At 38.5% G+C, this 26,436-nt stretch overlaps 1 protein-coding gene across 1 annotated transcript in view; it reads left to right on the forward strand.

The window, feature by feature from the left end:
- The window catches only part of SLC2A13 (solute carrier family 2 member 13), a 143,459-nt gene that overhangs the window by 102,906 nt on the left and 14,117 nt on the right, over nt 1–26,436 (forward strand). Inside the window, exons 6-7 of the mRNA XM_054272783.1 lie at nt 575–695; nt 13,640–13,765. Of these exons, the coding sequence (XP_054128758.1) occupies nt 575–695; nt 13,640–13,765 (247 nt within the window). The remainder of the gene's footprint in view (nt 1–574; nt 696–13,639; nt 13,766–26,436) is intronic.

Genomic DNA, 26,436 nt, shown 5'->3' on the forward strand with positions numbered 1-26,436 from the left:
TGTTGGGGGAAATGGAAGCAAAAAGATGGAAAGGGATTTTTTCCCAGCAGATGTTATGTGTGCTCTTTGAAACAAGATATGTTGCACTTTTTGATGGTGTTCTTATGAAAAGTCAAATTTCTCTAGTTTCACAAAGGGAACTAGAGTCAATGAAAAAGCTGGTGCTACTTTCTGTTTTACAGAAAAGCCTGCAAGTCTGGGTGTGGGAGTGGAGAAAAGTATGGTCATTTCAAAGCCACTAATAAATTTTACCTTTACAACATTATTTTCAACACCAAAAATAATAATACCTGTTCATTCAAGCAGTCATCAATTCCACAGATTAAAGGAGTCTCAGCCTACTAATTTAGTATCTGGACATGAAAGCTGGTGCATTTGACTTTAATATCCAACCTAATTTAGGATGTGGATGTAGCAAAGGGTATTTTTCTTAGATTCTCATCACAGCTCCTTAGGGAATGCTGTTTGCATAGTGATGGGATGCCTTGCTTTCCCAAGCAGAGTTCATTCAATAGAGAATTATTTCATGTGCTCTGGAGAAAAGTGTCACATTGTTCTTTATCTGTATTTTCAGGTACTGCTGTAGCACTCATTATCCTAGCTTTGGGATTCTTGCTATCAGCTCAGGTCTCGCCAAGAATCACACTTAATCCAACAGATCCTTCACATCAAAACTCTACCTGCACAAAATACAGGTGAGATTTTATGGTCATTCATCCAATCTTCTTGAAGATCGTTTCCAATTAATTTTTACAACCTAGTGTGAGTAACAGACAGTTATTCACAAAGCCTAGTACAAGGAACTAAACTAGACAGCTAAATTTAAAATCCTAAATTCCCTCTGTAGAGAAAATGAGACTTTTTGATTAAATTCTCTGAGTATTCCTTTGGAATTTCTTAGACTAAGTAAGGTGGTTAAGTGGTAAATTCCACATATGCCTCTTCTAATGTATCACACCTGCATCAGAAATATTTTATAAGGAATTTATAAAAATGCTTGCTGTTATTCATCTGCTTGTCATGTATAGCAGCTGTAAACTCTTCAAGAAGATGGATTCCTTGCCAGTTGTTTTCCTGAGCGGGAAGAAATAATGTTCAGATAATTGCATACCAATAAACAATTATTTATAAATGTGCAGGCTTTGATCTGTTTTCCATATGCAGTCATAGTTTCAAATAACATTACTTCTGGGGGTCTAAGAATGTGTTATTTTCTATATTTTGTGTTGTTTATTCACATGTGAGTACTTTTATGTTCATTTAGCTGACAGACTAGAAAATTCCCTATTCAGAGAAATCTAGTTCAATGGCTGAAGAAATTCTTAATTATGTCCAAAATCTTTTTGTAGTAGAAATAAATATCAAGAAATGAGAGGTATACTTCTGGTTTTGTAGCACTATTGGCTAGAAATACATTTCTTGGCTTTTCCTATGCCAGAGCAATGTCTTAGATGAAAGATTGTGAGGATCTGAAGATTTATAGAAAACTTGGGAGGGGATGGAAGGTCCTCATTAAGTGTAAATAGTTACAAATAACCACAACACAGGATACTATCAGATATAATGATTCCTGTATTAAAAATTGTTTTCTACTGCAGAGTCAGCTATAATTTGCAATTTTTGAGATGGGCCTGTCTAAAAAAGCCAAGTAGTCTGGTTAAAAGAGGTGAGGGGGGAAGAAGCTCTCCTTTTGCAATCAGATTACATTAAAAGAAAAATGGGAGAAGGATTTGCCTAGTGCTTCAGTTAACTGTTTGGAAAGGATGTCTGGAGAGAGGAGATGCACCCTTTGTAGAACTCATAATTTGTTATTTAATAAAGCTAGATGGTAAATGTAAGCTGAAACCATGTAAAATTCATGTACAGGAAATATGGCAAGTTCTACTTAAAAAAGTGAAAAAATCTTCAACAGAATTTTCATGTTTGAGTTAACCACAGCCAGTCAGGAAGAAAATTTTCATGGCTTTCAATGTGTGCACTTCTGGGCAAAAGCATGAAAAATTAAAGCAGATATTTCTCATAAAGGCATGTTACTTCATGAATTATTGGAATACTTGTAATCTGTCGTGATTTTTATTTCTGATGTGAAGTGGGGAAAAGCAGATAAGATAAAAATTCAAAGGTTCTGGAAAAACAGCAATAGAATAATTTAAATATTTTTGTTTGAGAGTATTTTGAAATAGAAGGAGCTCTCTTTGTTTAAAGATCAAAGTGAACGGAGGTGGAAATAATGAGCAACATATGGAAAAGCTTTAGGTGCTTCTATTTTAATCTTATGCTATACTTTAGTAGAGAGACACAAAAGCCAGAGCTGAAAATAATAAATGGATGCATTTACCCGCAAAGCACAGAATTAGACTACAGCACTCCGTATTTAAAAGGTTTCTACAAAAAAAGGAGGGATTGATATGCCTATTAATAACTTTCACACTTGTATAGCTAAAACTGTATGAATTTTTATGCACCAAAGCATCACCAAACTATGATCCAGATGGAGCCAAAGGAAGAATTCCTTCCACATTATGAATATTAGTATTAATTATTTCTGAAGGATATGACATACAAGCATATATTTGACTTGGAAAAGTGACTGTGTATGCACAGTGTCAATAAGTGAAATGAAATATTAAATATTGGTTTTGTCACAAGGAAGTAGATGGTGTTTTTGGCATTCCACTTGGGTTAGAAGCATAACATTCATGGTCTTGGAAGGAAGAGGAGATGGGGACTGCAAACCAGACAAAAGCTGAAGGCTGAGCTTTGTGACTCACCTCTCTCTCCTTTTTGGCCTTGGAGGTATTCCCCATGGCACTTATAAAGTTGAATCAAAAAGATTCCCAAACCTGAGGCTTTGGAAGTAAGAGTCTACTTTCTATAACATCAATCTTGCATATTTTCTTTGCTACTTGAAGAGTAATGGCTTTACTGTACAGATGCCCACAGTGTAGGGCAGCAAATATTGCTGTAGAGACAGGTGCAAACAGAATATCCAATCAAAGTAAAGGGAAGTAAATGAATGGCAGTGGTCCCTTGCTCCTTAACCCATATTTTAGCTTGTTCTAGTAAAACTGCTGGTGTCTCAGATTGCTTAGCATCGTGTCTTCAAAGTCTTCAAGAGGTCTCAGAAAGTTTGGGAGAAGCAAAAGGCTGCAGGGCTTCAGAAGATGAACACATAATGCCATCTCCCTGTGCCTGCACAAATGTAACTCATAGTTCTCTTTCTCTTATGGGGACACAGTGCTTCTCTGAGCTGAGCTGAACTTTAAGTGCAAACCTGGTTGCAGCTTGGGCATTTCGGAGTGTGAGGGTGTTTCCTAAAAATAATTTGTGTTTGTCTGTATCAAAAGGTATTTATAAATTATGAAAACATCAGTAGAATTTATTTTGCTGGCAGAAGCTTCACTGGTACTGCACAGAGTAAAAATGCTTTTTATGTTAGCAAATCCATTGTGTTAAAGTGTGGGTGTCCATTAAGGAACCCTTAGAGCTGCTACAAACAATCTGTTTGCTTGTTGTTCCTTCAGATCCATATTCCTCTGCACAGACTAATTCTTGCTGCTAGAATAAAATGAAGATAGAAAGACTAGCAGATAAAGAGCACAGTCCTTGTCCTAACTGAAAAAAGCACATAGGGCTGAGTACTGTGTTCTCAGAGAGCTGTGCCATGCAAATGGAGTTACAAGGCACCTGTACATGATTGCAGAAAACAAACCAGTAAGATATGCTGTGCATAAAATAAATAAAATATTTTCATTTGGTCTGGAGATGTACAATATTGTAGTTGAACAGCCAAAAGATAATTCATTTATCTGTAAAAAAGAATATTGAATCATGGAAATACCTCAAATTCAGCAGGGCACTCCAAACACTGCGATTTGTTTTGCCTCCTTACAGCTGGAAGTGGGTGTTTATCTCACTGAGGAGAGGCAGGGTGAGTGCTCCTCTCTGCACCATCCATTAATCAAATTTCATTTTCACACTCAGCTGTATAAGGTTGTGTAGATATTTGCAGTGTGACCACCTGTTTTATTTGATCTTAATCTCCTCAGCAGCTGTGATTGTACTTATCATCAAGGCCACAGAAATCTGAAAGGTAAATTTAAGAATACAACACAACACCATTCCAGAATTTGTCACCTTAGAAGTGAAAAGATGAACTATCCATTCCTACAATTATTCTGACTACCAAAACTCCATAAACATTCCCATTTTTACTGGGACCTTGTCTAACTCTGGAAGGAGGTTTAGGATAGGGCATGTGTATTAGCTACCCTCCCACCTTTTCCCAATCTTTAAAGAATCTGTGATGGGGTTGTTTGGGACATTAAGCCATTTCTGTAAGATGACTGTGGTCCTGCTGCCCTGTATTCTTGCTTGGTTTATCTCTATTCATGTCTTTCTCTTGCACTTCTTGAAACTCGGTCTGCTCTAGAAGACATAATGCAAACCTGTTCTGCCGAAGCAATATTTTTCCTGTCGGTTACTGTATGAAAATGGTAAATATTGTGTTAAGCTTAGGTCAGCCTTCATATCTTAGGGAAATGATACCTGAGCACACAAAGTTTCTCAGAATCCTTCCTCAACAGATTGTCTTCAGACTGATTAAAATAACACAGGCAGTGCCAGCTGTGCTGGGCACACAAGGACTCTGTTGTTCAGTTTTGAATTAGTCACCCTCATGTGGTTCATGATCCTTTGTACAAATGCGCACCACTGAGACGAAGGCAACAATATTTAGAACTCCAGCATGGCCATTTAATAAGATAGGTAATGGATAGAAATGTATATTTTCTTTATGAATATAGCAGAAGTATATAATTGTGATCAGTCCTGAAAAATTCAGCTAACCTAGTAATTGAAACTGGTTTTATTGTATTTAATAGTCTTAGGATGCATATAGTAGGTGTATTAGGTATTGTACTTTATTTTACTGAGAACTCATTGACAATCTGATGTATCAACAAATTAGACAATTCTGTTTTTCATAATGTCACTCTATCATGGAACCAGTATTTGTTAAAATATGATTCTCATTTTCTCTTTCTAATGTCAAAGTGCCTGAGCTACTGGTTTTCTGATAACTGAGAATTGCAGTAATAAATACAGTAATGTGTTTTGGCCATTGAGGTCAGAAAAATATGAATATAAAAAGAGATAAACATGTCTGAGAATGCTTTTGCCAGCTCTTATGAAGCATAGTTAAAATTCTAATAGTTTATGTTGCAGAACTGTGAAATGACCTCAACATGGTCTTGAAATTTATTAAGTAAATAATACAGTGATGTATTGCTTGGTAATGATTTTCCCTGTGCTGGCATGTTGGTCCTATCAGTCAAAACTTGTAATTTAATTTTAAATTATAAAGGATAGGAAGGAATATGTCAGTTCATGTAGTAAGCATCTTTAAAGTGAGTGAAAAAAACCTTCTCTCATCAATTTAAACACAAAGATCTGAAAAGAAACTTACCTGAACTATAATGTCTGAGTGCAATGCAGTTCCTGTAGCCATTGGTAAGTTTTCCACATGCTTTGACTCAAACTCTGCATTAGTGAGGAAACAAGTTGTTATTCATTTAGTAGCCTTTTAACACTTCACATCTCTGCTAGTACTTTTAAGACTTTGCTGTTTAACAAAACCCAAACTAATGCTTAGGGAATGATTTTTTTTAAATCTTCCAAAGTGATGGTGTTACACTTTACAAGGTCTGCAGGTTTTAGTCACACAAGAATGATTTTAATCAAGTTTGAACAGGGCTTCTATCTGATATGCCTGGAAGCTGAAAATATAGTATCTACCTGGAGGGTCTCTTTGGAAAAATAGTTTTGAAAACAAATTATTCTACAGAGACAGCCACTCTGTCCAAAATGAAGGCATGTGTAAGTCAGTTGTTTCTGTTCTTTATTGTCTGTGTTGCTCAAAAATAAATCAAGAAGCTCTGTAGTTGGAGGCTATATAAATTCAGAAAAAAAAATCATCAAAGACAATAAGCAATTGATACCTATAAGCAGATAGATCAGGACCCTTCTCATGAGATGTGAGCATTTCGGCAGAGTCTGCTGCCAAGGTGCTTGTAGCAGTAGGGGGACAGCCCTAAGGACTAGGCAGGGTTTGTAGAGTCATCATCCTCATGGGACTGTGATAGTGAGGAGAATAGATGAACCTTCACATCCTCACCACACCTAAACACAAATAGCAAACACCAAGAGGCTGAGAACAATTTCTGTGAGTTTGTATAAATTGTGTTGCGTAGTTGAGGAATGGGAGCCTTTGTGAAGAAGGTTTAAGCAATGTTTGAAGAAAGCTAATGTATTACAGGTGGTTGGCATATCAGGAAGGGTAAAGATTCAGGGCTGGTCTGGAGCTTTAGGGAGGACACCTAAGAATTATCTCAGTGGAATAGATGGAGCAGGAGCCTCATTTGAAAATGAGAAAGGGTTGGTCATACTTTGAACATAACTATGATTTACATCTGTTGGAGTATCTGTGTGGTAAACTACAGAACTGCAATTAGCATCCAAGTGCTGTGATTATAAATTGTAGCTTTTCCTTATGGACACAACTAAACAGATGCATGTGTCACCTCACAGAATGTTGGTAGAACTTAGCAAATACACTTCTGTTGCTTGGTCTCTTATAATAGCAGGAAAGGGTTCTTGAAGTCCAACCAGATTTTTCTAATTCTTTGTTAATTATTTTGTTTCCTATGTCCCAGATACAACAGCTGGAAGTGATATCTGCAGTTAGCACACATTTTAACTGCTTAAAGCATCCCCTATATTCTTGTCGAGTTATTTGTAACCTGAATTTAGTGCTTCACTTCTGGAAGCAAGAAACCATGAGAAGTATAAAGAAAGGCTTGATTTCATGCCTGTGCAAACAGCACAAGGCCTCAGGTGCAAGCATCAGGAAGTTTTAAAATGGGCCTGGTACCTAACTGAGATAAGTTTGTGTATAAAAATGAAGTCAGCCATTTGTCAAAAAATCCCTGAGATTCTTAGTTGTACATCTGGCTGAAAGTATCAAAATCCTAACATGTCAACAGAGCTGATAAGTCCGCTGCAGTATTTGTCCAAAAGTCCTTGGCTGGATTTTTTTGTTGTTGAACTCAAGGCTTTGGCTATTTGGGTTCATGAGTTGCCCATGTCCTTGGTTTGTGCAGCTGGGCAGGCCTGGCCTCAGCAGTGATGCTCAGCTCAGCTGCCTTGGCCGTTTCCTTTTGCTCCGAGCAGGAGGAAGAGACATTGTCTTGAATCTTGTAGACAGAATACAAGAACAGAAGCAGGGAAAGCTTGATTCCATCTTGTTATTGTTCTGTAGGGAGATGAAAAGGAACTGCACTGCATGCTAAAGCAGGCAGAGACTGTGCATAGCCAGCCTTGGGAGCAAAGAGTAAACTGAGAGCAGGAGGAAGGATCCACCTGGCCTAGGATCATGTTTCCAGGCTGCCAAACAGCAAGCTGGAGAAAGCAGCACAGCCAAAGTGACATTCCTTCCAGCCTGCAATGATTTGCAGCCTGTATTCTCTCTGGGTGGGATGTGCTAATCCTCAGCAGGTGCTGCAAGACCCTCCTGTCCCTGCATTGAGCCTTTCCTGCCTGAGTCAGTTTTTATTGTTGCTGCAGTTGGCATCTTCAGGAATATGAATATTTGCATCATACAGAGTAGGAGCAGTGGGTTAAAAGTAAAAAGTGCACAACAGGACAAGACAGGACGTGAGAAAAATGTCCTGCATGTAATATCTCTGGTTGGAAGGGACTCATAAGGATCATGAGGTCCAACTTGCATGTAGCAGATCAAGCAGATTTTCCCATAAAAAGTCTTCTTCACATACTCAGGCTGATTCTGCAGCATATACTCAGTGTGAATGATAGATCTGAAAGAAGTGGAAAGAGTCTGTCCACAAAAAAGTCTGTATTTGGGGATGTTTTGATACTCTGAGTGGCTGTTCTGCTACTCATGCAGTAGAATATAATGAAATCAGGTGCTACATTCTGTACAGCTACGCAGTCCAGAGTGCATTATCAGGCTCAGTTTGCATTTCTGTAGCTGGACAATAGGACCATACAGGAACATACAATTACATTTTGTAATTGGATAACAGAGAATAGAGAGCAAAGTTGAAAGTTGTTTAAAATGCAGCAAAAAATGAAAATTGATGAAAATTTTTTAATTGAGGTTCAGCTTGAAAAAGTCAAAATAGTGTGAGAAAAAGAGAAATGGTACTTGCAGAGCAAAGGCCCTGGGCAAAGGTCTTTTAGTGGTAAATCATTCAACAATAAGTGGCAAGGTAAAACTTGCAGCTCAAATTACAAGACTTCTGAGAATTGTAGGAGAGTCATTACTTACAAGGTCATTTTGCAACTTTAAAGTGCAAGATGTAATGATGAAACAAACATAAGTATGGAGTATTCTAAGCAGGGGGGTAAAAGTAGTTAGGAGCTTTTCATCAGCATCTGGAGGGCCACTTTGTCAGGTCAGAGATTTTATTCAGTATTTTCAGAGACTGCATTAGAGCCTGGTAAACCACACTGTTAGGAAGAAAGAAAACAGTAATTTTGCTATCAAGAAAAATGTACACAGCTAGTCAATTAGTAATTCATCCACATAGTGCAAGATCTCTGTGAGAGAGGATGGCATTGTGGCCTTTGTGATCAACCTCTAACCCCAGGAGCAGTTAATTGGGCAGGCTGATCCAGAGCAGAGCATTCTGAAAGTTGCTGCTGCTCAGCCTGGCAAGAAATTGCTGTCAAAGAACCTCAAAATTGGTGCTGTCAGTCTTTCTAGATATCAGTTATTGCTGTGTGGTTGGATGAAGGGGACATGTGTTGAGTGTGTTGGTAGAATCAGTCAGGAATCACAGGGTTGGGGATGATGTTTGTGAGGTCCCCAGGACGAAGTAAGAGATGAGAATTTGACTTTATGTTTTCAGAAGGTTGATTTATTATTTTATGATATTATATTAAAAATGCTATACTAAAACTATACTAAAGGAAGAGAAAAGATATATCAGAAGGCTTAACAAGAATGATAATGAAAGCTCGGAAGAGTCCTCAGAGTCCAACACAGCTGATGGTGATTGGTCATTAAGTAAAAACAATTCACATGTTTGGATAAACAATCTCCAGATCACAAAACATGGAGAAGCTGAGGCTTCTCATCTTCCCAGGAGAAGAAATCCTGGTGAAGGGATTTTTCCGAAAATATCACAGTAACATGGGGATATCTACTCTGTGACAGTCTATCAGCTCCTCAGCAAACATGCTGTGATGTTTGAGCAGAAATCCCATTCCTTGGCAGCTCCCCATAAACTGGGAGGTCAGGCTACTTTGTTCTGTTGAGCTCATGGCACGGATCTGCAGAGAGGCTGGGCATTTTTGGACTTCTGGAGCCTGGTTATTGTTATTCTGCCTCAAGGGCTGCAGCATCTGAAGTCCAGACACTTGCCTTGTCTGGGTTGCCTAGGAGCCCAGCTGGCAAGCAGGGAGGGAAACAGGCTCCTTGTAAAACCTTTCTGCTGTACTGCTGCCTGGTTTCATCAAAATCAAATCATCTCTCCCAGGTGTTTCAATCTTGAATTGTCAGTCTTACAGACCACCAGCCTACCTGGGAATTTTGAACTGACTTTTCACAGATGAACTTGTTTTCAAGACACTAGCTCATAAACCTAGCACAAATAGAAATATCTCAGGATAACTAGAGGAAGCATATCTCCTGTTTGTAATTGGATGCAAATTTCCTTTCCTACCTAGACATCCAAGAGTACTCTTATATAGAGCTTTGATATAGAGAAAGAGTACTCTCTTATAGAGCTTTACTTTCATAACTGGTATCTGGTGTGGATTTGAAGAATAACCAATATTTTTAAAGATTCATCCTCAGATAGATAGATAGATAGAACTGATAAGGTGCTTCTGAGAGCAGGAATGAGCTCTGTAGAGATAGTTTCATCTCATATATAAGTATTCATCTCATAATAAATATTAAATTGTGCATTTCTCTTCCTGATATATTCTATAGCCTATATTATTTATATCACTATGAGCATGTATATCAGAATATGTGCTCAATTTCAAATTGTTTAAATAGTTTAGCAGATAATAATGAGGCTAGAGGGAAGAAGAGCATAAACCCGAAACTACAATATATTTTATTTCTAGAGTGAACAGCCTCAGCACATGGTGTCTTTGTTTTTTAACTGTTTCTTTGAAAAAAAAAATCTTCCTTGCTTATTTCATGCAGCATATTCTGTTATCATTAGAGTTAGTAACTGATAGAGGTTTCTGTATTGTGTTATGAAACAATTTTAATGTGTATATGTTTTGGAGGGAAAAACCTCTGGTCTTCATCTTGGAAAAACCAATGGCCATGTCCCTCATCAAAGACAACATAAAATTTTATATCAGTGATAAGACAGGGCACAGAAGAATGCTAAATGTTCTGAATAGCAACTGCCTGCTCTTAGTCTGCTGGAAGTTAGATTAGTTAGATTTGAAGTGGCTTTAAGTCTTGTGTGTTAGATTTCTTGTATTTCCTTTGGCATAAATGGATCTTGTCTCTAAAATCAGAAGTCAGAGTCTGATTGTATGAACTTACTGTATAGGATGACAGGAAATCCTAGCCCAAACATAAAGGGTTTATAAAGAGCTGTTATTTAACTGTTCAATCTGAAAGACAAACTTCAGAAAAAACATGGAAAAGAATCATTTTAAGTTAGTAAAATTGTTAGGAGTAGCTCTGTATAAACTCTGACATTTGGCAAAACATGAAATCCAGCAGCCTTTATTTTGTTGAATGCCAGCAGGAAGACCAGTTGGATTTGATGGTGTTAAAGGTCCTTTTCAACCTGAATTATTCTACAATATCCAATAAAGCCAGAGGATCAGCTGAACCAGCAGCCATGTAGACAGACACTGTAATCAATACTCAAATCTCTATTTTTTTTTTTTTTCTGGATGGGAGTAGGAATAAATAAGATATCTTGTGTTTCCCACTTGACTGGTTAACTGATACCAGCACTACATGAGGTTGTGTGGAGTTACCCAGCAGGATGGAACAGAGAGTGAAAATTCAGCTCTGCTGTTCATCTCTGCATTGATTCTTGTGCAGAACCTGAGGGAACCAGGAGGTGTCCAGTCTCTGTCCTCTGCTGGTAACACCATAAAGATCACACTAATCACTGTGTCTTGTTAGAAATTCATGTTGCTTCAGGCACTTTGATAACATCATTTCAAGTGGAAAATGTTCTATAGTTTGAAAATCATATGTTAGAATCCTGTTTGACATCATGAGATTCTTTTCAATATAAGAAAATATTGTAATTTTATACATTTTTGGATTATTATTGCATACTTGAATACATTTGTGATTTATAAAAATGTTTTAATTCACTTGCAGTCTTCTGTTCCTGTAAACTCTTTTGGTTACTGCCCATTGATGTACTAATATCAATGTAACAAAATGCAACTAAATCTCACTACTGTAAGAGTAGTATTGGCCTTTCCTTTGAAAATTCCTAATTGCAGAATTACAATTTTCTCATTTATCTTTGCAAGAGAAGAAATGTTTACTACAGTTAGATAAAATGATTGGCTTTTATCTGAAAGTTTTGTTTCATCTCCAATGTAAAAATATTTTCTGCAGTCTATATCTCAATTAAGAACAGATTTAATGCAGCTTTCCTAATTAAAAAACCTCAAACTGTTTAGACTGGAATTTGACCAATCAGTTAAGCAGAGGAAGGTGTGTTTAAAATAGATTTATATTCTAAATGTAGACAATGTAGAAATTCAGCAGTAATTTAATAATTTACGAAGAGCACACTTTTCTGAAAATTGGGAGAAATAAGAAAATTTTCTTAACACAGCCCTTTTTTTGCCATCTGCCATGTGAGTTGACCTTGTAAGTATTTTAGAAACATTATAATACAAAGAGTTTGAATAACTAGATTTTAAGCATATACTTTCAGACTTTTTATATCCATTTAATCTGCTTTGCTGTTTTAGTTTCTTGAGACTTTGTTATACAGTTATTTCTACTTTTTCTCATAATGCTTAAGTAGTTTAAGCAAGATATTCCTTAATTCACAAATTCCCTCTTGTGTTAAAGAAAAGATACACACTCAGAAAATATTATTTCCTTGATTTTGTTGTTACAGGAGTGTATGTTAAAGCTGCTTTGGTCACCTTAATTATATGTTTCCAGATGTTGCATTTCAAAGTTGAATTTTATTTTCAAGTTTCCAGGGTCACTCTATGTTTTACAGTACCTAATTTTTTCTAATTTTTACTGGCTGAAGTTATCCTTTGGATATTCAGGGGCTTTACTGGTGAAAATGTGTGTCTGAATCTAAAATGGCTTCCAGGGAAGATAAATACCTGTGTAGTTTAATCACAGGAGCAATGAGTGAGTGCTTGCAGGGCTTTGTGCCTGCAGCTTTCAGGTAACTTGCACTGCATGGGGAGCTTTGGATGCCATTGTAGCTCACATAACTACATCCCCATCAGTCAGATTTTGTGTAGCTCACATACCTACATCCCCATCAGTCAGATTTTGTGTAGGTCACATAACCTACATCCCCATCAGTCCCATTTTAGAGAGAGATTTTGGACTGGCTCCTCAGTGAAGTGTCTGTAGGGCCCTTGGTGTCTAGGCTGGCAGAAGAGTCAGTGGGGATGTGGTCAGTGCAGCCAGGGGCATCTAGAGAACAGTTTTGCTGTCTCAACCTTTGAGCAACTAACAGAATGGCATTGGGGAAGCTTTGCCTGAACGTTAGCATCTCCTGCTTATTGGGACTCTCAATGAAATCAGAGACATCTCTACAGAGCTGGCAAGTGTGATGCATGAGGATAACCTGCAAGAGCCCTGCACACTCTGCAGTGACAGGTAGATGGGACATTTTTGGGCACTGGATACCTGTATATGAATTGTCTCCACTGACATAATGACTCCTTCCATCAAATGTTGTGGAAATTTAGGTGCTGAGTTTGCTCACAGAGACAGACATGTAGTGTTGTGATCACTGACTGACTCACATCCATGGATGCCCAAATTCTAGTTTGGTTATTAGGTGTGATGTCTGACAGGACAAGGGGGAATGACTTCAAACTGAAATAGAGTGTTTAGATGGACATTAGGAAGAAGTCCTTTTATTGTGAGGGTAGTAAGTCACTGAAGCAGTTGCCCAGAGAACTTTTGGATGACTCATCCAAAGAACTGTTTAAGGCCAGGTTGGATCAGACTCTGAGCAACCTGATCTAGTAAAAGATGTCCCAGCCCACGGCAGTGGACATTGGAACTTGATGATCTTTAAGGTCCCTTCCATCTCAAACCATTCCATGATTCTATGATGATTCTTTTTCTTCAACTCCAATCTGTCATTTTTCAATTTAAATTTATTGTATGAATGAATTCTCCTGCAACCTGATCAGATATCACAGGGTAGATGCAGATGGACTACGAAAATGTGTTACAGAAGAGGTTGAAAGCAATATGTGATACTTTTTGGAGAACTTATTGGTCTTGTCTCCAACCCTGACAACTTAACTGTGTGCATTCCAAGACTTACTGGGAGATGCTGTTGGTTTTGGCATCCACAAATGAAGGATGTATTGCTTAAGTATTTATGTTTTTCTCTTTCAGTTACTGCAATGGATGTATGTTGGATCCAGACTGTGGTCTCTGCTACAAATTGAATAAATCAAGTGTTGTTGAGTCCTCATGCATTCCTGTTGATAAACACTCTACAATGAAAGCAGCTTGGGGCAGGTATGTCACTTGTCAGGATTTTTTAGCCTTGTGCTGTACAGAGAGTATATTTTATACTATTGAGAACCATTTTTTTGTTACAGAAAGTGTTAAATTCTTAAGATGTTCAGGAAGAAGAAAATAACTTGGCATTGTCAAAAATAGGTTATTACTTCCTAACAATAAATTAAAGCCTTGACCCTGATGTATGCAGCCCTTTTGGTGTAGTCTGTCACTTAGGAAGCATAGCAAAACTACTCTAGAAGTGAGGAAAATTACCTTTCCTTAATGTTTTTCATTCATTTGAAGTGGCACATTCCCTAGTTATATACTTAAAGCCCTCTGAATGAATTTTCTTTTAAAATGCATTAATTAAACCACACTTTTAATATTGGCCTACCAAAGAAACAATTAGCTCAGCTAAATAAATAAAATTAGCAAAATCTGAAAAGTTAAAATTGTCAAAAGCATGGGGTTTGGCCACAGATTTCTGTGGTTCTGTGCCTGAAAGGGGTGTCATGCCATATGTTGCACTTGAGTGTAAAAACGTGTGCAAAATACATCACACCTCTTTTTTATGCAGCACAAAACTTCCTGTGAAGTCACAGCAACCTTCACGTTTTCCGAAGTACTGACTATTCCTAAGGAAAGCTTTGTGAGGTGGAACATTGTCTTGTAGAGGCTTTATAAATACTTAAGTAATGAGCAGGGCTTGGATTGGGGTTTAGAATGGTTCAGGGGCACAAGGGAGTTATGTAATTACTTCTGAGAAAACCACCTCGGCAGAATTCATCTCAGCCACCCATACACCATGAACATACTTGGGAATAGGCAAAGGTTTGTGTGTGATTTGGGCCTCTTCTTTTTTATTAACTTTCATACATATTCCTCAGAATTTAAACCAAACTGTCTCAAAGGCACTGAGTCATATTGGACAGAGGTGCAAAAGTATGAAAAAAAAGTCTACTAATTGTAGAATCATTAATTTAAAATTACTCTAAAATTGCCCTCATTTTGATTTCAGTACCATTAGGCCTAGTAATTAATTCCAAGTGCAGAAAAGAGAAGCTTATATTTTTTGTAATCCTAATTTAAAAGCATTAAAAATTGGGGTTATTACTGATAATAGATAACTGTGAAAACTACAAAATTTCATCTGACCTGCTTGTTCTGTGACTAACTTCAGTGTCACATTATGGAATATACCTTGCATATTGCCTGATACGCTGATGTGATCTGCAGCATGTGGATTCTCATATTTGTAAGGTAGCAGATGTCTCTTTATATTCCAAGTCAACATTCATTTTCTATGTGCTGTAGTTTTAAGTAGCCTGTCTGTAATTAGCAGAATCACACTAGAAGGCAGAAAGACATACATGCAAACAAAAAATTGTTATGAATAGTTGACAGATAAAACTAAACTTTATTTCATTAGCCAGTGCTATTTTTTAGCACAGTAAATGTGGGCATATGCAACTATTTCATATTCATGATTCAGTATCATGTAGACTCTTTGCTCTACAGCCTGTTGGAGCAAATTAGGGGAGAATAAATATTTCCTTTTCATATTGCAAAATGCGGTCTTTCCATGTGCAAGAATTCCATACCATGAGGACCCTGCTTAAAATCCTTCAAAAGGAAATGAAACAATTTTATATATGTTATACTGGTAGTCACCACTATGAAAGTCCTGCCTAAAGATGGAAAACCAATAAAATATCCACATTTCTTTTTTTTTAATATTCCTCACCATTTCTATTGTTTATTTCATTTATTTCTGTCTTGCCTTCGTTTTCAAAAAGCTGATCCTTCAAGCTTTGCGATGTCAGGTGGTGTCTTCTGTGCCTTCCAAGCCCTGTGGAAGAGGGAAGCATTTTGCTGTCTCTTCCTTCTGCTCCTTCTCTTCACAGATAGGTGTATTTCTGCTTACTGGTCATGGGGAATCCCCATAGAGTTTTGGGGATCACATTCTCATACCACCCCCAGCTCCATTTGCTCAAATCCTGAGTCTGCTTTACAGCAAAATCAGTCCCACAAAGCCATAGGATTTCCCTGCCAAGGGAAGATTGCTGCAGGGAAAACAGCACAGTTCCATCTCCAATTGAGTCTCAGAGCAGCCAGAGGCATCTGTATCTCCCTGGCAGCACAGGGAGAACAATGCCTGAGACAAACTACAGCACCGGGGAAGGAAATTGCTGCCCTTTCTTTCACAAAGTTACTTTGTCACAAGCTAGACATACAGGGGCTATTACTTAAAAAATATACATGGCATTATGGCGATCAGAAAGTAATATAATAATTGGAGAGATGATTTTGTGGGCTGTGGACAGCTGATAGCTGTAATTATCAGCAGCCTCTTTTGTAACTCCTGTGTGTCCTGATGGCTTCATGCATCCGGTGTTAGATGAATGAGTTTAAATGGCTTAAAGCCTCCAGGGTTACCCTTGGCTCATGGAAAATCTATTTGGCCATTAATTTTGCTCAGGAGAGAAGAAATTTGTTTCTCAGCTATTTGTTTGGGACTTGTTGGACCTCAGATGTCTGAGCATTAGCAGAAGCAGCAGCTCTCATGATGTTGATGAACAGAGTTAGAGTTAGAGAAGCAGCTTCTCCTGGACTCGGGCTGACAGTGCCATGCAGAGCATTTTGCTGCTGCTGTGATCACATCTTGTTTATGATTTTCCTGCTGGAAAGCTGGGAGCTGCAGCCATCTGAACCCCAACTGTCCTGACATTTACTCAGGGGCTTATCTATTCCTGATGTGCAACCTACCACCAAGGTGAGAGGTGCTCAGAAGCACTAACAGAGAAGGCCTTGTCATGTATTTTTTAAAGCTCTCTGCAGCCATGCAGACAGACATAGAAAACTTCTATTTATGTATTTATAGCTTTGCACTGTTTTTCACTGTTGGTCCCAAGGTACTTTGATAGCTGTAGTGGGCAATGCTTTGACTGTTACTATAAAATAGTGTAATTTTATTTCCAAGGCATGTCCCCAGTGCCAGCCAGGTGTACTGGATACCACCTCCATTGTTAATTGCATTTATTTGGTTATGATATGTTCTACATTGCGAAGTTCTGGGGAGAGGAGGGAAGAGAGCAGAGATTTCAGTCTCCTGTGGCTGCCAGCAAGGCTGTTTATGTTGCTGTGGTTGTCATAGAAACCCAGGGAGACAATTAAAGCATCCACATATTTTTCAAGAAGAATATAGCGTTTGGGCTCTGTTGGATGTTGGGAACTCAGTGGCTGGCAGTGGCCCTGGGGAGGACAGAGACTGTGCAGGAATAAATCTGACCGAGCCCAAGTCACAGCTTAAGCAGCATGGGGAGTGTGCCTGTAAGATCATGCATGTACCTCAAGCAGCAGAGATGTACTTTTTATTATTTAATCAGTTACATAAGCCTGACTGGTATTAGAATAACACAGGGAGGAGTGTCTTGCCCAGGGCACCAGCACAGGCAGGTGCTTTGCTGCCCTTGGTATTTCTGAACTAGTTAACAAAATAGCTGTTGACATGCAAATCTTCCTGCCTCAGGCTCTGCCCAGGGACACATAAAGGATGGTTCCAAGACAGTGAGCAAGAATATTCTTAAATTATTTACTTTGTAGTAAAAAAAGAGCTGTATCTTTTCTTTCAGTGTGGTCTCATGGTTCTGCATTGGGACTCTGTTTTCCAAGATTTAGGGAAGTTTTGCACGTAGCAGTAGCTCAGAAAGCCTTGCAGTTCTGTTCTTCATGAACACTGAATTATGAAATCCCAATGAACTTAATAAAAAGCATTAGCTCACTTGTACAGATGGAGCTGCAATGGGAGAGTTCCCATTTGAAACTCAGGTGGCACAGGAGGGGTCATGGGCAGAGTCCCTCTCTCAGCCAGGACAAGATGTAGAGGTGATTGCTTCCAGGGCTGTGCTTTCTGAACACACCCCAAAATCCAGGGGTTTTCTCCACAACTACAATTACTCCCACAGTACTCAGAGAAATTTCTCTCTTGCAATTTCGCTTTGTGTAATTGCAATCAATACTCCTAAAGGTCAGCCAAGAATGGAGAAACTTTAAATTGCATTACTACCCTTACAGTTGAAAGAATAACTGCAAGGGAAGGAGGTACTTACAGTGCCTTGATGTGACATTAACCTTGACATGAGTATGTTGTCAAGACGACAGCAGGCCCACAACTGAGCTGAAACGCTCTCATGAGCAACTCTGAGCAATCTTCCTCTGGAGAGAACGATGTTGATTTTATACAGTAAACAATTATGAAGAAATAATAACATCATCCTCTGATCAGAGACAAGCCTAGAGCCATCCTGTCCACACAATTAGCTGGCAGGTCTCCACAGCCCCCAGAGGAGAATGATTTGGAACAGAAATCTATAAAGAGACAGGAGCTGAGTGATTTGCTGTTTTCAGCCATTTTTATTAACTTTGTTAGAGGAACATCTCTGTGCCAGGGGAGTTTAATGCTTCATGGAGAATCCTGCTTTTCTCAACATAAAGAAGCACTCCCCTCTCTAAGGGCAGCCACTGCAAAGGCAAGAGAGCAGAAGAGCTCTGTCTTTGGGAAGCTCTGTTTTCCTTTAGCCAGTGGTCTCCTGAGCATCTTCCTTCCATGTAAAATTAATGGCATGTTTACAGCTGCTCAGTAACGCTGTTATGTTTCACTGTGTGCCTGTTGCTCATATCTGCCAGTTTGCTGAGGGGTTTAAATGTGTCTTGGAAACCTGTTTGGGGGAAAAGTGGGTTTGAATTGCCTGTGCAGTGAGAGCAAGCAGGTCAGGCAGGCAGTCAAACCCTCTTTCCCAGCTTCAGGAGTGTGCCTAATGACCTTGGCATTCAAGCCTGGATGCTAACTAGATTCCACTGGTTAGAAAAAATAAATTCATGGGAGTTCATTAGCTGGATTCTCAAACAGATTGGGTTATGTCCAACAAGGGACATGCCAGTGTCTGTCACAGCCTCAAGAGTATTCTGGGGAGCTTTACATTCATGCAGCACTCCCTGTTGTCTAATGCATAGCAGATGAGACTCTCAAAATCATTAGAATACTTTTTCTTGGTAAGAACATTAGATTTTTCTAAAAATACCATGTTACTTTTCCCCCTTGTGGATAAAGACAGACATGTAAGTTCATTACACTTGTTTTGCATCATCAGATACATTTGTAAAAGTTCCTGTGACTGCTTTACTAATGTAAAAAGAATGGATGTGCAAATTAACACATTTGAAGACTGAGAATCTGTTTTCAGTATGTCATGGGAAGCAGCATTGCAGACCTTTGTTGGTACCACAGAAAGATTAGCCCCAGAGCATTCTTTCAGGAATTAAGTACTCTGCTGTCCATGGGTAGACATGGCTTTGTTTTGTTTTCATGCAGAAAGTATTGCTAGAAGATTTTATTGCTGAAATGATTATTTGAAGCCTTTCTACAAGGGTCTGCATTGAAAATTCATGCTTAACTCAGCAGTAATTAGAAGATAAACTGGTATTTCTCTTACCAAGTAGTCAGATCAATAGATGAAGATTATACATAGGATTATGGTTCTCATACTTACCGTGTAAAAAATGATAGTAGAGGAAGTAAAGGATTCAGGAAAGTAGCAGGATCAAGAGAATATTCACATATTGCATGTATGTTGAAAGCACTCAGGAGAGTTGTGATTATAACCAGTAGTCTTAGAGAAATCTCTTGATATGGTAAATGTTGGCTAAATTGAAATATTCATAGCTTCAGTAGGAATCAGAATATAAAATGCCCCCTCTCTGCCTCAATATTGTTCAGAAAACAAAATCAAGATAGATGCAGAATTGTATTCAGATATCTTCCCCAGTGCTAGTAAGTATGAAAACCTGGAGCAGCTGTGTGCCAGGGTGCAATCCTGTTTGTCCTGTTGGATTTGGAGAATGTACTTCAGCACAATAATATCTAATATATATTAGTGAGTGTGTGAAAACAGAAATTAAAAGAAGATCTGAAACTGATTACAGTCTCTGTCAGCCAGACTCCAAGGCACAAGGTCTTTCCTGGGAGGAGGTTATCAGACATGTAATCACAGTCTAATGGTTGCGTGTACCAGTGTGATTTGTAAAAGGGATGTGGAAGAGGAACTTAAGAAATCTTGTATGCATAATTTAAAGCCATTTTTGCTAACTGGTAAGAGCAAAGAGGAAGAATAGAAGGATAAAGTAATATAGAATACTGTGTCCTTAATCCTTGATGAGCCTGTCTTATCAGTGATGCAGGAGTAGGTAGTAAAATAAGTGGAATTTTAATGTTCAGATCCTTTCAGCCACTCTTCCTGCTCAAATCTTTAAGACATCATGCTTTAAAATTATTTTAAAAGGAAATTATTTCATGCTGGAGCTGAAAACCATAAAAAGCTCCTTTTAATCATATATAAAGATGGTGGAATCTATATATGTGCCGAAATATTGTAAGGGTGTAATTACATAATTGAGGGCGCAATTTTGTTGTAACTTTAATAGAAGATAATCTTGTCTTTTTTTTAACTGATTAACTTACTAAAGAGGGAAGTAATTTTTTTAGCTATTGTTACAACATAATTATATTTTAATTTAATGCCTGTACAAATAAAGTACTTTGTATATTGTAGCTGCATTTTAGGTTGAAAATAGTGACCAGAGCAACACAAGAATCTAAACTGAAACTGTTTACATTTCTTTCAGATAATTGCTTAGGAATTACTATTAATAGCTCTAGCATGATATTTCTACTCAACCAGTGGCAAATTCTGGATGTTTGAAAAGCCTTGTTATGAAGTGAATGTGCTCTGACTGGGAAATGTTTAGTGTTTATACTGAAGACAGAATTTATTTGTTGGAGACACCCAGCACAAAATAGGACATTAAAGCAGGGCTGGTTAGTTTGAAACACTGTCTGTTTATTTGTTCTTTACCCATTCCTTTTTATTGCACTTTGCTGCTAAACATGCTTCTGGATCTTACTCCAGGTTATTTGTTAAAAGGCATTCTGGTGGGGGATGCCAACTGCTATTTGGGTTACTTGGTACAACTACTTCAGATGCAAGCATTGAGGTAATTGGAATATAAAAACAAAAGTGGCCCTTGGGCTAAAACATTATCTATCAAATGCTGCTGGCTGGAAAAAAATGTATTATTTAAATGAAAAAATATTTGAGTCAGTGTTCTTCATTTTAAAAGTGGTCCAAAGAAGAAGATGATAGGGTGTTCAAAATTTAAATACACATCTGCTCAAGAAGCAAGCCTTCAGTTTTTTTATTCATTCTCTGGCCAGCTGAAGGGGAACTAAAAGGAAAATACTCTTGTTCCCTGTTGAAAAAGCATGTTTGGTCCTAGCTGACAAAGGACATGGGAAAGGAAAGGAGAAAAAATGCCAGCGTGTACGAGAGAATTGTCAGTCTCCCATCAGTGTGCTTGGGGTATGAGGATAATTCCTGCACCTCTTCTCTCTCCCTTATGAAATGTATGTTAGAGAGTCTTTTGCTGCCCACAGGAGCTGCTGCTAATTGGCTGCTCCAGCTGCTCATGCTCCTAGGGACAGACAGAGCCGTCCGTGTGTCCCTGCTGGGGCCGTGCTGGGCAGGGCAGAGCTGAGCCCTGCTCTGCCCATCCCGGGCACCCCAGAGGGGCACAGGGACCTGCTGCTGCCACCGATGGGATTTCCCCTCCTGCCTTGGAGCCCAGGAAAGGGAACTGGCTCATGTTTGGGAGCATGTGCATTTTTTATCTGAGGGGAGAATTTCCAATAGCTGTTTTTCACGTTTATTTGCTTATTGACTATAAAGTTTGAATTTATATAAAAATAATTTGTGAAGACTGTCTCAGCAGATTCCTTTATGCTGTGAGATGGATTTACTAAAATTAAGTTGTCTCTGTTTGGAGGGTGGAAAATATTTTGGAAAGACCCATGTGGTAGAGGATTTTTACTGAAAAAGACCATTCAACAACCCAAACATCCATACAGCAGCTTGTACTTTTAACAGCATCCCTAATCCACATCTTACATACCTTTGTTCCATACTAAGTAATTCTTCAACAATGGGATTCAGTAAAATTTTTGTATCTTCCCTTCTTAAAAGAATTAAGTTTTTAGAGGGGTTTTTTTTGTTTGTTTGTGGGGGTTTTTTTTGGTTTTTTTTTTTGCTTTTGAGGGAAAATAACACATTTCTTCAGTAGGGCTGCTGAATAACTCAACATGTTTGATTAGTTTAAGTCATAGAAATGACTGCATGTGCTGTTTGCATTCATTTCCTTTGAATGGAGGCAGTAACATCAATCCCTCCTGGCACAAGATGAACTGGAATTATTGATTCCTTTGATTTAAAGTCGTGACCTTACTTTAACTCAGCTCTTTGGTTGGTACAGGCTAGGAGGTGGCAGGCTGTGAGGTGGCAGCACTTTGGGCATTTCTTCCTCCTTGCAGGATGCACAGAATTCCTTCTGTCCTGCAGCTTTCCACAGCTGTCAATTAGCTTTGCATGGATAATAGTAAGGGACCAGTTTGAGGTTCTGCATGATTATTGAGTTCTTCAGACCTGCGATTCAGGTGGGGTGTGTTCCCATTTAGCCTATTTTCTTGGAAAAATAGCTATTGTTAAAAAGCACTTATTTATATCAAACTCTTTTTAGATGTCAGAGGCCATGAAAGATAGATGATTGCTTTGATTTCTGCCAAGTTCTTCAACAGTCACATCCCAGACAGTTGAATTGCATATAACAATGAAGACTTTGGTACCCAAAGTTCATAAATTTCATAAACCAGAGATAATGAAACCACTTACCATATATATATTTTATAAAATTCATTAGATTAGGCATGGGTATTGCACCTGTGTGCACAAATCAAGGCAGAGCAGCACTCTATGTTAAGTGCTCGCTCTCACAAATCAGGCATGAAATAATTATCTTGTTTTAAGTGTTCTTAGAGCCTTAGGGCTCCATTTTCAGTTACAACATTAATGATTTGCAGTGAATTTTAGGGCTGACAGCAGAGCAATCTTCTTTGGAGAGCTCTGTTGGGTGATTTAATTCAGAGCCTCTCTGGTACAGCAGGGATGGGTGGGGATGCAGTGCTTCATTCCCCTTCTGAAACAGTTTCTCTGAGCTCTTTAGGGCAGAGCTATTGCCACCTACTGGAATCGGGGAAAAGCTCTGCCTAAGAAATAATGTTCCATCATCTATTCAAAACGGTGAATGCAAGATCTCAAGTATTGTCTGGTTAGATTTCAGTTGTGATGGCAAATAGTTACTGGCAGTAGTGAAAATGTAATGTTTGTGTGTAAATTGCTGTTACAGAAAACAAGTGTCACAGTTCAGTACTCAGATGGAAGGTTGTGGTTGTCAAAATGTTATTGTTAGAACTGTTGAAATATAAACTTTATATATATGTCAATAGCTAGAAATTAAACAGAGCAGGGACGTGCTAAAAAGACATGCTAATGCATGTAATATTGATCTCTATTTTAAACTCCTTGTCCTTATGTGGTATTTTGTCTCAAATTCAAGAAGAAAAGCAAATTTAGAAAATCTCCCCCCCCCTTTCCTTTTGTTTCAGTAAAAATTTCCAAAGGATTGATACTTTATTCTCTCTTCAGCTCCCATTGAAATATGAGGTTAACTGAGGTTCTAAGGTATTAAAGCACTATGGAAAATTCTTCCTGCACAGTGCTGCTTTGGCTGGGAGGTACAGGGTCTGCTGCCTGGAATAAGCAATAAATTATTGTAAGCCTCAGCAGTGTGCCTGAGACACAGAGCAGACCCAGGTTGTGCTGGAATTGTGTCACTGTGTCCCATCTGTGGTTTGAGGTTGGGGTTTGGATGGGATTTGGTTTGTTTTTCTCAATTGAACTATTAAATCTTGCCATGCCTTGCTAACTTTACGTACCAGGTTTCAGCACGAAAGTACAGTTTTTATGTCTAAAATTTTGGGGTAGTTAAAACAATCCATATTTTTCTCTTTATTGTTTTCTAAAGTGTTTGGAAGCATTCAGAAAAGAAAAAAAATTGTAATATAGAATCTATTTTGTTTGGAGGGTGAATTTTTCTGAGTTACCTTGATACTAAGTTACAGTAACCACCTTGATTTCTTTGGTCTTTGATTACCACAATCTTGGAAATGCTTTTGACAATTGTAACTCAGGGGATGCTTTTCACATTATGACATTCCTTTGACAGTACCACTGGCACATGGTGGACAGCACAAGCATCAATAAAGGTTACTTGTAATTTATAAGAATAGAAAGTCTGGATGGAATTTGTTCAAATCAACTTCAGATGTCTAAAATTGTGACCTTGAGCTGTCTTGTAGTTCCTTGACTAATGGAGTAGAAAATGGTCCTTTTTTCCTTTGCAGCTGGTCTTTGCCTGTGTTTTAGAGAATAGACTTTCTTATGCCAGGCCAGCAGCTCTTGCATGCTGGTCTGTTAATATTTCTTCAGTTAACATTAAAATGTTGATACTTATTATTATTGAGCCCCACACTTATCCCTTCCCACCAGTATTCATTGGAGCTATCTGGTTTTATTCAGCATTCAAAAAAGGCAACACCTGGGAGGACTGATATTTCTGCAGCGATTAGGCAGCTGGTTGGTATTTCGGTTATAGCCAAAAGAACTTTGGAAATTATATTTATTAAGAAAATGAAATGTAAAGTCAGGTGAAATAACAAATGAGATTAAACATCAGGTGGATATTTGTTTTATGGTAAGCCTGCATGAAATTCCAAAGTGCTGCATTTGACATCATAGTCCTCAGACCAGTTTGTTTCAGTAATTTTATTATTGGGTGTCAATGCTGCAATCAGAGAGACTAAATGCTTTTAAATCTGGAAAGAAAAACTAGAAGTTCTTCTATTACCCCAGTTCTGTCAGTAGTTTGGTTGCAGTCTGGTGCTCCATCCATAAGCTCTCCAAGATGTCAGAGCAGGGATGACCCAGAACTCCCACCAAAGCTCAGGAGCAGGAGAGCAGCTGCAGTTCAGGGGGACACCAGGAGCACTGAGGTACAGCAAGGGGTCTGCACACAAGTGAAATTCTCACTGAGCCAGTCTGTCTTTAACAAAAAGTACTTGAATCTCCTACATTTATAAACAATTTTGTCCTGAAAGAGCTCCAACAGAATGAAGCCTGCCTGCCTGTAGGCAGGAATAGAGTGACTAAATCTGTCTGGATTTTGCTAGAAAGCCTCGGGCAGCACAAGTTAGCTCTGGCAGCCCCCCAGGTGACTGATGGACTCTTCCCAGTTAGTGCTCATCTCTGAAATTCCCCAAAGGCTTGCCTTTCAGAAGAAATGGCCAAATCATTAATGAGCACTCCCTCCTTTCAGAGAAGCAGGGGAAGCTCGCAGTGACTGGATGAAGCCAGACTGGGTGTGCCTGCTCACTGCTGAAATGGATTGTTCCAAAAGGAAACTATTTCCGTACAGCCACAGAAAAGCCACTAAACAATCTTTAAAGCCCATTCTGGGGTCACAGGGAGTCCACAAGTGTTTCCCAACCATGATGGCTGCCAAGAGGGAAATAATAGCTCATTCTGTTTCCAGAATGTCTCTGTGATACCTTTTTGCTGCTTGTCATGCAGAGACAGCTTTGTGCTTATATTTTAAATCTGTGAAATGGCATCTACTTCACAAGCAGTTAAATATTCCCAGATGTCATTTCTTACAAGAGTTTGCCGTGTGTCTGTGCCCTTACTGTGGCATGAGATGTTTTCTTTCCAGTTTGTACAGTGAACACAATTAAATGGAGCTTCTGTGGCAGCCACCAAGGTGGTGGGAGCAGGAATTCTCATGTCCCACTGGCCACTCTGTGTGCAAGTGAGCCACATCACATCTCCATCCAGACCTGCACATGAATACATAAGTATTAAAGTGTTGTAGGACCCAAATTGTGGGTCTTTCCCTCTACCACATAATGAAATTTTTTCCACTCCATCTGGTAGAATGCAGTGGCTTTCTTATCTTTTTTTATATTACTGTCATACTAAAATACCTATTGATCATAGCAAAGGCTTCAAAATGTTGGGTACTATCACTTCCATCATATTTAATCAAATTTCTAAACATTCTTTGTTGATCTGCACCTCTGGGAAGTTCTTCAAGAATTGATAATACCTGAAAGAAAGAAATAGTGGGAACTGCAGCATTTTACTGGAGTCTTTCAGTATGAGAATTAGGACTGAACTAAGCTGTTTCTTTATCTCATAGTGGATCTTTCATATTTTGAGGATTGGCTGAGAGTTTTTAAAAACAGCACTGGAATCTGGGAGGCTTCATGACTTACTGAGGGCACTCTGCTGGACCTCACCTTTTATAAAGCATTTATAAAGTTGGGGTTCTCATGCACATCATTAGTTTGGAAGCTACAAGAAATAGTAGAACTTGTCTTGAAAGAGAAGAAAAGATTTAGGGTTAGTAAAGTTGTGCAAGGACATGAACAAATAAAAGTTTTGTCATGAGAGGTGAAATCCCAGTAGACCACTGGGCACAATTTCTTGTAGAGCCACAAAAGTTAGCAGCAGGAAATGCTGAAGGGGCAAGCATAAGATTTATTTGCATACTAAGAATGTTTCAGTAAGAACTGTCAGACAGTTTAGTGGTTGTGAAACACTGTGATTAATTTTAATTTTTTGAATCAGTATATTCTACATATGAAAAAACAGGAAAAGTTACTGGAGATTTCAATCTTTAAAGTA

This window comes from Melozone crissalis, unplaced genomic scaffold, assembly GCF_028551555.1.
Source record: "Melozone crissalis strain CALT ecotype California unplaced genomic scaffold, PUWL_Pcris_2 ptg000004l_1, whole genome shotgun sequence".
NCBI classification, from domain to species: Eukaryota; Metazoa; Chordata; class Aves; order Passeriformes; family Passerellidae; genus Melozone; species Melozone crissalis.